The sequence below is a fragment of the Oncorhynchus mykiss genome, chromosome 23 (genome assembly GCF_057628025.1).
Source record: "Oncorhynchus mykiss isolate SJ-2025 chromosome 23, ASM5762802v1, whole genome shotgun sequence".
NCBI classification, from domain to species: Eukaryota; Metazoa; Chordata; class Actinopteri; order Salmoniformes; family Salmonidae; genus Oncorhynchus; species Oncorhynchus mykiss.
Genome location: NC_143044.1, coordinates 37,630,854 through 37,644,626, shown reverse-complemented (window position 1 = coordinate 37,644,626; position 13,773 = coordinate 37,630,854). Strand labels below are relative to the sequence as shown.

At 42.0% G+C, this 13,773-nt stretch overlaps 1 protein-coding gene across 2 annotated transcripts; it reads left to right on the top strand.

Moving 5' to 3' along the window:
- Positions 1-141: 141 nt before the first annotated feature.
- phf5a (PHD finger protein 5A) lies at positions 142-12,056 on the top strand. Of its 2 annotated transcripts, none has more exons than XM_021581211.3 (4): positions 142-256; positions 11,189-11,212; positions 11,400-11,566; positions 11,860-12,056. In XM_021581211.3, exons 1-4 carry the CDS (start codon positions 205-207, stop codon positions 11,947-11,949), a joined length of 333 nt encoding a protein of 110 aa, XP_021436886.1. In that variant the 5' UTR covers positions 142-204; the 3' UTR covers positions 11,950-12,056. The 2 variants fall into 2 exon arrangements, with proteins under 2 accessions (XP_021436886.1, XP_021436888.1); XM_021581213.3 differs by lacking the exon at positions 142-256 and adding an exon at positions 10,774-10,911.
- The last annotated feature ends 1,717 nt before the right edge of the window (positions 12,057-13,773 follow it).

The following is a 13,773-nucleotide window of genomic DNA, read 5'->3' as shown; positions in this document are numbered from 1 at the left end:
AATATTCACTCTTTGAATTTAGCTGGATTAATTCACTGACATGTCCATAGCAATAGTCATTTTAACTAACGTGAAATAAACAAAAATGATATGGTCCGAAAAACAAACTAAACTTAAATTAAATACAAAGTTCAAATGTCACGTGTTTCTGTGGGTCAAAGTTAAAAGTTCAAAATAACTATCGTATTCCCTCCGTTCGCGAGAATGGCTAAACATCATCCAGATTTGATATTTTGTAGAAAACAAGCTGGTGTTGGTAAGGTGTTTATTTGATGCATATCATTGCATTAGTACTTACTTCTAATAAGCAATGATAAGTGCCGAGCTCTTGCCCTTTGTTGAAAGTGTCTGGCTAGATAAGATAGCTTGCTAGAAACAGTTAGCACATTCATTTGCTAATTGTATTGGTCGCATACACATATTTAGAATATTTCATTGCGGGTGTAGCGAAATGCTTGTGTTCATGACCATAACCTGCTTCTTCACCCACCCATTAACGTTATTGCATCCGCCCATGCTATCAGCATGTCATATGCAGTGTTGCCAACTAATTTTCAGGGTAAGTTGCTAGAGGCAGGTTGACTTGTTGCTAAATGACGTTGTGATGTCATTGCGTGATAACGTAAAACTGCGCCATTACGTTACACAAATTGACTGGCCATCTAAAAAATAAGTGGCCACATTCTTGACCAACTATATTCATTGGGTTTGGCTTGTCGAACCCCTACTGCTGTTGCAGTCAGCCAACAATGATTTGCAATTTGCTGAAATTGCTGCAGGCCTTCTGCTGCCGTGCACGAGCTGAGCGCCTGCTGCTGACGTCACTCACAATGCTCTTTTGCAGCCAGGCACGTGTGTTGTGACTGAGTGTGTGACAGAGAAAGTCGTTATTGTGTCATTTAGAGGGAACATTTTAGCGTTTAAGTCACTTTTTAAAAGTTGCAAATCCATTTTTTTAAAGTGGTTAAATTTGTTGCCACGTATTGTTTGAAAAAAAAGTTGCCAGGGTAATCTGAAAAGTTGCTCAACAGAATTGCTAAATTGGCATCACTGGTCACATGTGCAACCAGAGGGGGAAAAAAACTCTAGACCACCTTTACTCCACACACAAAGATCCATACAAAGCTCTCCTCCGCCCTCCATTTGGCAAATCTGACCATATTTCTATCCTTACAATAAAAAAAACTAAAGCAGGATGTACCAGTGACTCGCTCAAAACGGAAGTGGTCAGATGACGCGGATGCTACGCTACAGGACTGTTTTGCAAACACAGACTGGAATATGTTCCCAGGATTCATCCAATGATATTGAGGAGTATACCACCTCAGTTACCGGCTTCGTCAATAAGTGCATCGACCAGAAGCCATGGTTTACAGGCAACATCCGCACCGAGCTAAAGGCTAGAGCTGCCGCTTTCAAGGAGCGGGACACTTTTTCCCCCACCTTTTATTTAACCAAGTAGGCCAGTTGAGAACAAGTTCTCATTTACAACTGTGACCTCGCCAAGATAAAGCAAAGCACAGAGTTACACATGGAATAAACAAAAATAGTCAATAACACAATAAAAAAATCTGTATACAGTGTGTGCAAATTAAGGAGGTAAGGCAATAAATAGGCCAATAGTGGCAAAATAATTACAATTTAGCAATTTACACTGTAGTGATTTATGTGCAGATGAGGATGTGCAAGTAGAAATACTAGTGTGCAAAAGAGCAGAAAAACAAAACACATGGGGTGAGGGATGTAGTTGGTTGGATGGGCTATTTACAGATGGGCTGTGTACAGCTGCAGCAATCGGTAAGCTGCTCTGACAGCTGACGCTTAAAGTTCGTGAGGGAGATATGTCTCCAACTTCAGTGATTTTTGCAATTTGTTCCAGTCATTGTGAGCAGAGAACTGTAAGGAAAGGCGGCCAAAGGAGGTGTTGGCTTTGGGGATGACCAGTGAAATATACCTGCTGGAGCGTGTGCTACGGGTGGGTGTTGCTATGGTGACCAGTGAGCTGCGATAAGGCGGCGCTTTACCTAGCAAAGACTTATAGATGACCTGGAGCCAGTGGGTTTGGCGACGACCATGTAGTGCGGACCAGCCAACGAGAGCATACGGGTCGCAGTGGTGGGTAGTATATGGGGCTTTGGTGGCACTGTGATAGACTGCATTCAATTGGCTGAGTGGAGTGTTGGAGGCTATTTTGTAAATGACATCGCCGAAGTCATGGATTGGTAGGGTAGTCAGTTTTACGAGGGTATGTTTGGCAGCGTGAGTGAAGGAGGCTTTGTTGAGAAATAGGAAGCCGATTCTAGATTTAACTTTGGATTGGAGATGCTTAATGTGAGTCTGGAAGGAGAGTTTACAGTCTAGCCATACACCTAGGTATTTATAGTTATAAATGATTTTAACGCCGATACCGATTGGAGGACCAAAAAAGTCGATACCGATTTTAATCTACCAATTTAAAAATAAAATAATAAATAAAAATAAAATTATTTTTATTTTTTGTAATAATGACAATTACAACAATACTGAATGAAAACTTATTTTAACTTAATATAATACATCAATAAAATCAATTTAGCCTCAAGTAAATAATGAAACATGCTTCAATTTGGTTTAAATAATGCAAAAACAAAGTGTTGGAGAAGCAAGTAAAAGTGCAATATGTGCTATGTAAGAAAGCTAACGTTTCAGTTCCTTGCTCAGAACATGAGAACATATGAAAGCTGGTGGTTCCTTTTAACATGAGTCTTCAGTATTCCCAGGTAAGGAGTTTTAGGTTGTAGTTATTATAGGAATTATAGGACTATTTCCCTCTTACCATTTGTATTTCATTAACCTTTGACGATTGGATGTTCTTATAGGCACTTTAGTATTGCCAGTGTAACAGTATAGCTTCCGTCCCTCTCCTCGCTCCTACCTGGGCTCGAACCAGGAACACATCGACAACAGCCACACTCGAAGCAGCGTTACCCATGCAGAGCAAGGGAAACAACCACAGGCTCAGAGCGAGTGACGTTTGAAACGCCATTAGCGCGCGCTAACTAGCTAGCCATTTCACATCGGTTAAACCAGCCTCATCTCGGGAGTTGATAGGCTTGAAGTCATAAACAGTGCAATGCTTGCCTACCACCGCTCAGTCAGATACTTAGATGCTTGTATGCTCAGTCAGATTATATGCAACGCAGGACACGCTAGATAATATCTAGTAATATCATCAACCATGTGTAGTTAACTAGTGATTATGATTGATTGTTTTTTATAAGGTAAGTTTAATGCTAGCTAGCAACTTACCTTGGCTTACTGCATTTGCGTAACAGGCAGTCTCCTTGTGGAGTGCAACGAGAGAGATGCAGGTTGTTATTGCGTTGGATTAGTTAACTGTAAGGTTGCAAGATTAGATCCCCCCCGAGCTGACAAGGTGAAAATCTGTCGTTCTGCCCCTGAACGAGGCAGTTAACCCACTGTTCCTAGGCCGTCATTGAATATAAGAATGTGTTCTTAACTTACTTGCCTAGTTAAATAAAGCTATATAAAAAAATCGGCGCCCAAAAATACAGATTTCCGATTTGTTATGAAAACTTGAAATCAGCCCTAATTAATCGGCCATTCCGATTAATCGGTCGACCTCTAGTCCACATATTCTAAGTCAGAACCGTCCAGAGTAGTGATGCTAGGAGGGTGCGGGCAGCGATCGGTTGAAGAGCATGCATTTTGTTTTACTAGCATTTAAGAGCAGTTGGAGGCCACAGAAGGAGGGTTTGTATGGCATTGAAGCTCGTTTGGAGGTTTGTTAACACAGTGTCCAAAGAAGGGCCAGATGTATACAGAATGGTGTCGTCTGCTTAGAGGTGGATCAAAGAATCACTAGCAGCAAGAGCGACATCATTGGTATATACAGAGAAAAGAGTCGGCCCGAGAATTGATCCCTTTGGCACCCCCATAGACTGGCAGAGGTCAGGACAACAGGCCCTCTGAATAACACACTGAACTCTATCTGAGAAGTAGTTAGTGAACCAGAGGAGGCAGTCATTAGAGAAACCAAGGCTGTTGAGTCTGCTGATTTAGAATACAATTATTGACAGAGTTGAAAGCCTTGGCCAGGTCGATGAAGACGGCTGCACAGGACTGTCTTTTATCGATGGCGGTTATGATATCATTTAGGACCTTGGGTGTGGCTGAGGTGCACCAGTGACCAGCTTGGAAACCAGATTGCATAGAGGAGAAGGTACGTGGGGTTCGAAATGGTTGGTGTTCTGTTTGTTCATCTGGCTTTCGAAGACACTAATCCGGACACTAATAAGAAATCCCACAAGGCCCTCAGACAAACCATAAAACAGGCAAAGTGTCAATTCAGGACTAAGATAGCGCCGATGTAGTATGATTCAAACGGTCGTCAGAATGTGGCAGGGCTTGAAAACTATGACGCACTAGAAAGGTAAACACAGCCGCGAGCTGCCCAGTGACGCGAGCCTACCAGATGAGCTAAATGCCTTTTATGCTTGCTTTGAGGCAAGCAAAACTGAAGCATCCATGTAAGCCCCAGCTGTTCTGTATGACTGTGTGATCACGCTCTCCATAGTCGATGTGAGCAAAACCTTTGGACAGGTCAACATTCACAAAGCCACGGGTTCAGACAGATTACCAGGACGTGTACTCAAAGCATGCGCAAACCAACTGGCAAGTGTCTTCACTGACATTTTCAATCTCTCCCTGATTGAGTCTGTAATACCTACATTTTTCAAACAGACCACCATAGTCCCTGTGCCCAAGGAAGCGAAGGTAATTTGCCTAAATGATTACCGCATCGTAGAACTCACGTCTGTAGCCATAAAGTGCTTTGAACGGCTGGTCATGGCTCACATCAACAACAACATGCCAGAAACCCTAGACCCACTCCAATTTGCATACCACCCCAACAGATCCACAGATGACGCAGTCTCAATCGCACTCCACACTACCCTTTTCCACCTGGACAAAAGGAACACCTATGTGAGAATGCTGTTCATTGACTGCAGCTCAGCGTTCAACACCATAGTGCCCACAAAGCTCATCACTAAGCTAAGGACCCTGGGACTTAGGGCTAGGCGACATGGCCAAAATATTATATCACAGTATTTAAATTTTAAAAAAGAGACTATTTTTAGTTTCTGAATAATAAACGTAATATATTTGCTTTATGAGTAGTGTGTGACCCTAGGGTGGCAACACATATATTCTAAGTGATTTCAATGAGTCTTTCTCCATTCTGATTGTGTTATACTGTTCAATTCAACTTCAACCAAAACAAATTTCAGCACTTTTATCATTTCTGCATTTACTGCACTCAATTGCACTGGTAGAAAAAGTACCCAATTGTCATACTTGAGTAAAAGTAAAGATACCTTTTTAATAGAAAATTACTCAAGTGAAAGTGAAAGCCACCCAGTAAAATACTACTTGAGTAAAAGTCTAGAAGTATTTGTTTTTAAATGTACTTAAGTATCAAAAGTAAGTAAATTTTATACATTTAAGTATCAAAAAGTGTGAATTTATATTGAGCAAACCAAATTGCACCATTTTCTTTTTTAATTTACGGATAGCCAGGGGCACACTCCAATACTCAGACATAATTTACAAACAAAGCATTTGTTTAGTGAGTCCTCCAGATCAGAGGCAGTAGATGACCAGAGATGTTCTCTTGACAAGTGTGTGAATTGGACCATTTTCCTGTCCTGCTAAGCATTCAAAATGTAATGAGTACTTTTAGGTGTCAGGTAAAATGTATGGAGTAAAAAGTACAGTATTTTCTTTAGGAATGTAGTGAAGTAAAAATACAATTTGGTCTACACCATCACTTGTATTAGCTAGCTACTTTTGCTCTTACTCAGTACATTTATTAGCTAGCTATTAGCATTAGCGGCTAACAATTAGGGTCTCACAAGATTTAGGGCAACTTGCTAAAAAAATACAAACTTGCTGATGTAAGAAACACAAACTAATAGTAACATTCTAGAACGCTAGTGGATTTATATTAAGAAGCAAAGTGAAAACAGCATTGTTGTCATCAACATTGTTGCATGTGCTGCATTGACCATGCAGACTGAACACAAGTGTCTCGTAGTTGAGGAACATCAAATGCGCTCCTTAAGTGACTTAAGAAGTCTGTGTGGAAAGTGGCACAGAGAGAGAACTGAGAGAGGTGACTCAAGTAGCGAAGTAAACTATATTGACATTACACATGGCGTATCACATTTAACAAATCAAACATTCAAATACCGGTATAGAAGGTAAAGTAAAAACCCTAACCGGTCCCTGCATAAATACCGGTATATCATAAAATGCTGTATACCGCCCAGCCCTACTGGGAATAAACACCACCTTCTGCAACTGGATCCTGGACAGGCTGGCCCCAGGTGGTAAGGGTAGCAACAACAACACATCTGCCACGCTAATCCTCAATACTGGGGCCCCTCAGGGGTGCGTGCTTAGTCCGCTCCTGTACTCCCTGTTCACCCATGACTGCGTGGCCAAGCATGACTCCAACACCATCATTAAGTTTTCTTAATCACTGATGAGGCAGCTTATAGGGAGAAGGTCAGAGACCTGGTGCCAGCACAACTCTCTTTCAATGTGACCAAGGCAAACAAGCTGATCGTGGACTACAGGAAAAGGAGGGCCGAACAGGCCTCCATTAAATCGACGGGACTGAAGTGGAGCGGGTCGAGAGTTTCAAGTTCCTTGGTGTCGAAGTTATACAGCTGCACCATTGAGAGCATTCTGACTGGTTGCATCCCAAAAAAGTGTCAGACTCCAGTCACCCAAGTCATAAACTGTTTTCTCTGCTACCGCACGGCAAGGGGTACCGGAGCACCAAGTCTAGGACCAAATAAAGAAGACTACTGAATATCCTGAACTAATGAAATGGCCACCCGGACTATTTACATTTGTAAACGCAGCAAAAAAATAAACATCCCTTTTTCAGGACCCTGTCTTTCAAAGATAATTCGTATAAATCCAAATAATTTCACAAATCTTCATTGTAAAGGGTTTTAACACTGTTTCCCATGCTGGTTCAATGAACCATAAACAATTCATGGACATGCACCTGTGGAATGGTCTTTAAGACACTAACAGCTTACAGACGGTAGGTGATTTAAAGTCACAGTTATGAAAACTTAGGACACTAAAGAGGTCTTTCTACTGACTCTGAAAAACACCAAGTAAGATGCCCAGAGTCCCTGCTCATCTGCATGAACGTGCCTTAGGCATGCTGCAAGGAGGCATGAGGACTGCAGATGTGGCTAGGGCAATAAATTGCAATGTCCGTACAGTGAGACGCCTAAGACAGCGCTACAGGGAGACAGGACGGACAGCTGATCGTCCTTGCCGTGGAAGACCACATATAACAACACCTGCACAGGATCGGTACATCCAAACATCACACCTGCGGAACAGGTACAGGATGGAAACAACAACTGCCCGAGTTACACCAGGAATGCACAATCCCTCCATCAGTGCTCAGACTGTCCGCAATAGGCTGAGAGAGGCTTGTAAAAGCCTGTTGTAAGCCTGTTGTAAGGCTTAGGGCCTGAGGGCTTGTAAGCCTGTTGTAAGGCAGGTCCTCACCAGACATCACCGGCAACAACGTCGCCTATGGGTACAAACCCACCGCCGCTGGACCAGACAGGACTGGCAAAAAGTGCTCTTCACTGACGAGTCGCAGTTTTGTCTCACCAGGGGTGATGGTCGGGTTCGCGGTTATCTTTGAACGGAATGAGTGTTACACTGAGGCCTGTACTCTGGAGCGGGATGGATTTGGAGGTGGATGGTCCGTCATGGTCTGGGGCGGTGTGTCACAGCATCATTGGACTGGGCTTGTTGTCATTGCAGGCAATCTCAACGCTGTGTGTTACAGGGAAGACAACATCCTCCCTCATGTGGTACCCTTCCTTACATGACCCTCTAGCATGACAATACCACCAGCCATACTGCTCGTTCTGTGCGTGACTTCCTGCAAGACAGGAATGTCCGTGTTCTGCCATGGCCAGCGAAGACCCCGGATCTGAAGCCCATTGAGCATGTCTGGGGCCTGTTGGATTGGAGGGTAAGGGCTAGGGTCATTCACCCCAGAAATGTCTGGGAACTTGCAGGTGCCTTGGTGGAAGAGTGGGGTAACATCTCACACCAAGAACGGGCAAATCTGGTGCAGAGGAGGAGATGCATTGCAATACTTAATGCAGCTGGTGGCCACACAAAATACTGACTGTTACTTTTTGTTCAGTGACACATTATTCCATTTCTGTTAGTCACATGTCTGTGGAACTTGTTCAGTTTGTCTCAGTTGTTGAATCTTGTTATGTTCATACAAATATTTACACATGGTAAGTTTGGGTCAGTCATGGTGTGGGGTGGCATTTCTTTGGGGGGCCGCACAGCCCTCCATGTGCTCGCCAGAGGTAGCCTGACTGCCATTAGGTACCGAGATGAGATCCTCAGACCCCTTGTGAGACCATATGCTGGTGCGGTTGGCCCTGGGTTCCTCCTAATGCAAGACAATGCTAGACCTCATGTGGCTGGAGTGTGTCAGCAGTTCCTGCAAGAGGAAGGCATTGATGCTATGGACTGGCCTGCCCGTTCCCCAGACCTGAATCCAATTGAGCACATCTGGGACATCATGTCTCGCTCCATCCACCAACGCCACGTTGCACCACACTGTCCAGGAGTTGGCGGATGCTTTAGTCCAGGTCTGGGAGGACATCCCTCAGGAGACCATCCGCCACCTCATCAGGAGCATGCCCAGGCGTTGTAGGGAGGTCATACAGGCACGTGGAGGCCACACACACTACTGAGCCTCATTTTGACTTGTTTTAAGGACATTACATCAAAGTTGGATCAGCCTGTAGTGTGGTTTTCCACTTTAATGTTGAGTGTGACTCCAAATCCAGACCTCCATGGGTTGATAAATGTGATTTCCATTGATCATTTTTGTGATTTTGTTGTCAGCACATTCAACTATGTAAAGAAAAAAGTATTTAATAAGAATATTTCATTCATTCAGATCTAGGATGTGTTATTTTAGTGTTCCCTTTTATTTTTTTGAGAAGTGTATTTATTATGGATCCCCATTAGCAGCAGCTACTCTTCCTGGGGTCCAGCAAAAATTAAGGCAGTTTATACAATTGTAAAACATTACAATACATTCACAGATTTCACAACACACTGTGTGCCCTCAGGCCCCTACCCCACCACTACCACACATCTGCAGTACTAAATCCATGTGTACGTGTGTGTATAGTGCGTATGTTATCGTGTCTGTGCCTATGTTTGTGTTGCTTCACAGTCCCCGCTGTTCCATAAGGTGTTTTTTTTATCTAATTTTACTGCTTGCGTCAGTTACTTGATGTGGAATAGAGTTCCATGTAGTCATGGCTCTATGTAGTACTGTGTGCCTCCCATAGTCTGTTCTGGACTTGGACTGTGAAGAGACCTCTTGTGGCATGCCTTGTGGGGTATGCATGGGTGTCCGAGCTGTGTGCCAGTAGTTTAGACAGACAGCCCGGTGCATTCAACATGTCAATACCTCTCATAAATAAAAGTAGTCATGAAGTCAATCTCTCCTCCACTTTGAGCCAGGAGAGATTGACATGCATATTTTTAATATTAGCTCTCTGTGAACACCCAAAGGCCAGCTGTGCTGCCCTGTTCTGAGCCAATTGCAATTGCAAGTCTTTTTTTCTGGCACCTGACCACATGACTGAACAGTAGTCAAGGTGTGACAAAACTAGTTGGAACTGCATTGTTGATAGTGTTAAGAAGGCAGAGCATCACTTTATTATAGACAGACTTTTCCCCATCTTAGCTACGACTGCATCAATATGTTTTGACCATGACAGTTTACAATCTAGTGTTACTCCAAGCAGTTTAGTCATCTCAACTTGCTCAATTTCCACAATTATTTATTACAAGATTTAGTTGAGGTCTAGGGTTTAGTGAATGATTTGTCCCAAATACAATCCTTTTAGTTTTAGAAATATTTGGGGCTTATTCCTTGCCACCCACTCAAACTAACTGCATATATTTGAGTGTTGCAGTCATTTCAGTCGTTGTAGCTGACGAGTATAGTGTTGAGTCATGCCCATACATGAAACTCTGGCTTTACTCAGTCAGTGGCATGTCGTTAGTAAAAACTGAAAAAAGCAAGGGGCCGAAACAGCTACCCTAGTGAATTTATCTATGCATTTACCTATGCATACCTGTACACCCGCACATTGACTCAGTACCAGTATGACCTCGTTGCTGTTATGTATTGTTACTTTTTTATTGATTGGATTATTTAAAACTTTTGTTTATTTAGTAATTTTTATTAACTCTATTTCTTGAAGTGCATTGTTAATGGCTTGTAGTAAGAGTTTCACGGTAAGGTAACACCTGTTGTGTTCGGCGCATGTGACAAAACATTTGATTTGAACGTTATAGCTATGTGATGCTGGTTAAGTAGACTAGCTAGTAAGATAATAGCTCTTGATCATGTCTCTCAGTTCCATTAAACATGAGTCATTGGACAAAGGCATCTTCTGTAGTGGGGAGTTTTGTTAAGATCCCCGACGCTCGGTCTGAACATTTAAGTTAACATGCATCGCTTGTGGAATGGTTTTGGAAGCATAAGGAACTTATCAGCGAGAAACGCTGAAGAAGAAAAAAAGTCTACACACCTTGATAGGGTTAGTGTTCTCACACTGCCGTATCTCCATGTTAGACGCATGTCTATGTTAGGCGAGGCCACCACCTGTGCTAATTAACTATCTAGCATGCTCCTCCGAACACCTGTGTGTGTGTAAGTGTGAATCGGGAAGTGTAGTTTTGTTGGATGTATCTGTGAAACACGTAGCAGTTTTTATTTTAAAAAATAGTGCGTTTCTTTCTCACTGATGGAAGGTAATAAGCGTTATATGTTTCGAAAGTCGTATAGCAAGCGGTGATTATTGATGTTTCTAAATGTTAAAAACCGCGTCGGGATTGTAGTTCACATGAGGCAGTTGTGGGCGAAGCTAATGGCTAATAACTAGGGAGAAGGCGGTAAGCCCCTTGAGTTTTTGAGAGCTTGTAAGATGTCTTATTGAGTGCATAACCCTTAGCTTTATGGAGCAATGCTTTGTTGGCTGGCTACATTATTAATGTTCACTCACTGTTTGTTCTATTGTTTACGTTTCAGCTATTGGAAGATTGTGCGAGAAATGTAAGTTTCAAAAACATGTTTTACATAATGTCCCTTTCTCCCATACAGGGTGTATTTGCTGACCTTTAATTTACCCTCATAACTCCTAGAGTAGATCGTCAACACATGGTTTACTTTTATATTGAATTACCCCAGTTCAAAATGCCACGGCATTAAAGTCTTATCCCCCTCTTCCCTCCTCTCCTAGGTGATGGAAAGTGTGTGATCTGTGACTCGTATGTGAGGCCTTGCACACTGGTGCGCATCTGTGACGAGTGCAACTACGGGTCGTACCAGGGGCGCTGTGTCATATGTGGAGGTCCCGGGGTGTCTGATGCTTACTACTGCAAAGAGTGCACCATCCAGGAGAAAGACGTTAGTTACCTGCTCTCTCTCTCGTAAAAGGTGTAGAAAAACCTTCACACCATTCAATGCTCCTGTATGCAATGTTTCCAATAAACTATACAGAATCATTCAATATTGTGCTTCTTCAACATATTCCGTTCTTGATCAATGTCGTGTGAAAAATGGAAAGGTGTCTGAGATGCTGAGTAATGATATGTGGTTGTACAAGTAATGTGTGGTTGTAATAGTCATTTTGAACAATCTCAATGTAATGTGAGAATACACCAACAAGATATTTTTTCTACTCCTCTCCTCTGTGACAGCGAGATGGATGCCCCAAGATTGTGAACTTGGGCAGTTCAAAGACTGACCTTTTCTATGAACGGAAGAAGTATGGCTTCAAGAAGAGGTGAAGACAGGCCTGTTCAACGAGTGCTTTGCTTCTGTTTTTTTGTATGAACGTTTTTACCTTTGTGTGTGAACATGTTTTGACAATACAATAAAGCTTTATTTTACATTATTGCAATGCACATGATTGCATTTTCCCTGTAGTTTTGGGTTAATTATCTAGTGTTCATAATTTTATGAGATGAACTGAGTTTTACACATGAATGAAATCTAATTTCATATAATGAAACTAGAACTGGGAAGAATTACCATCAGGAAAGATTGGCAATAGTTTCCCACAAATCTCTATTCCCCCAAACAATGAACTGGAGTGCCTCTCGTTGTTTAAGGAAGATTTTCAGGGATGGTTCCATCACTTGCAAATCTAATACACCTCTGCATGTTAATTTGTTAAAAGCATGTGCTTCCACAATGCTGTATTCTACTGTGTTATCGGTTTAATGGTGGAGTTAGACGACCCGTTTAGTTTTTACATGCCAAAGTGATTGCTTTTTGTAAAAATGCTTTATCTGCCTTCACAATGGAAACTACTTCGTAAATTTGAACATATTTTATGGAAAATATTGTAAAAACTATTGGTCGCTAAATCCGGGAAAATGACGGACCATGTAAAAACAAAACTGTTGATCACTAAATACGGTTAGAAGGACCACGTAAAAACGATTGGCTGGTATGCCTTCACCTGTTTGAGCAGTAAATGCCCTCACCCGCTATATACTTAACGTATGGGTTGGTTCTGTCCTCAATAGTGCTGTCCAGTTAGAACATGATGTTGAGGCCCATCACTGTACTCATGATAGTCACCACCACACACAGACCCAGCTGTTTCCTTTGAAGATGTTTATATGGTTTTGGTAATCCGAATGACTTGGAATCTTATTGTTATGGCTATTTTGATGCACACACAACATTCAGACATTCGTGTTACTGTCGACAATAAACAGTCCTAAGGAACATGTCTTCTCCCTTCGGATAACGCTGACCTGAGTGGGCGGGTGCAGTGTTCAGTTGTGCATTTCCAATCGCTCTGATTGGTTGGGAATGGCAGGTCTATGATGGTTGAGGGATAACTAAGGTAGGCTGAGTAGCCAAACTAACGGGTCTTTAGCGAAACTGAAGGGACTGTGAGGGGAAGTTAGGCAGTAGTGGGAAAAAGTACCCAGTTGTTATACTTCAGTAAAAGTAAAGATACCTTAATAGAAAATTACTCAAGTGAAAGTCACCCAGTAAATACTAGAGTAAAAGTCTAAAAGTATTTGGTTTAAAATATACTTAAGTATCAAAAGTAAATGTAATTGCTAAAATATACTTAAGTATCAAAAGTATAAATCATTTCAAATTCCTTATTTAGCAAAACAGCACCATTTTCTGTTTTTTTTTGTTTTGTTACGGAGACCCAGCGGCACGATCCAACACAACACATTTACAAACAAATAATTTGTATTTAGTGAGTCCGTCAGATCAGAGGTAGTAGGGGTGTTCTCTTGAAAAGTGCATGAATTTCACAGTGTTCCTGTCCTGCTAAGCATTCAAAATGTAACGAGTACTTGTGGGTGTTAGGGAAAATGAATGGGGTAAAAAGTACATTATTTTCTTTAGGAATGTAGTGAAGTAAAAGTAGACAAAAAATATAAGTAGTAAAGTAAAGAACAGATACCCCCAAAAACTACTTAAGTAGTACTTTACACCACTGAAGTTAGGATGTCTTCAAATGTAGTTGTATGTAAAATGGCTTTAAGCTATATCACCGCCATCTAGTGGCCACAAATGAGTGACACAAGATGTGATTCAGGACTCCAGCACTGCGGGTCACGGTAAATCACCATTTT

Coding starts and splice junctions, on each gene's coding strand:
- phf5a (XM_021581211.3), top strand. CDS start 205: ATGGCTAAACATCATCCAGATTTGATATTTTGTAGAAAACAAGCTGGT. Junction 257..11,188: donor TAGAAAACAAGCTGGTGTTG/GTAAGGTGTTTA, acceptor TTTACGTTTCAG/CTATTGGAAGATTGTGCGAG. Junction 11,213..11,399: donor TGGAAGATTGTGCGAGAAAT/GTAAGTTTCAAA, acceptor CTCCTCTCCTAG/GTGATGGAAAGTGTGTGATC.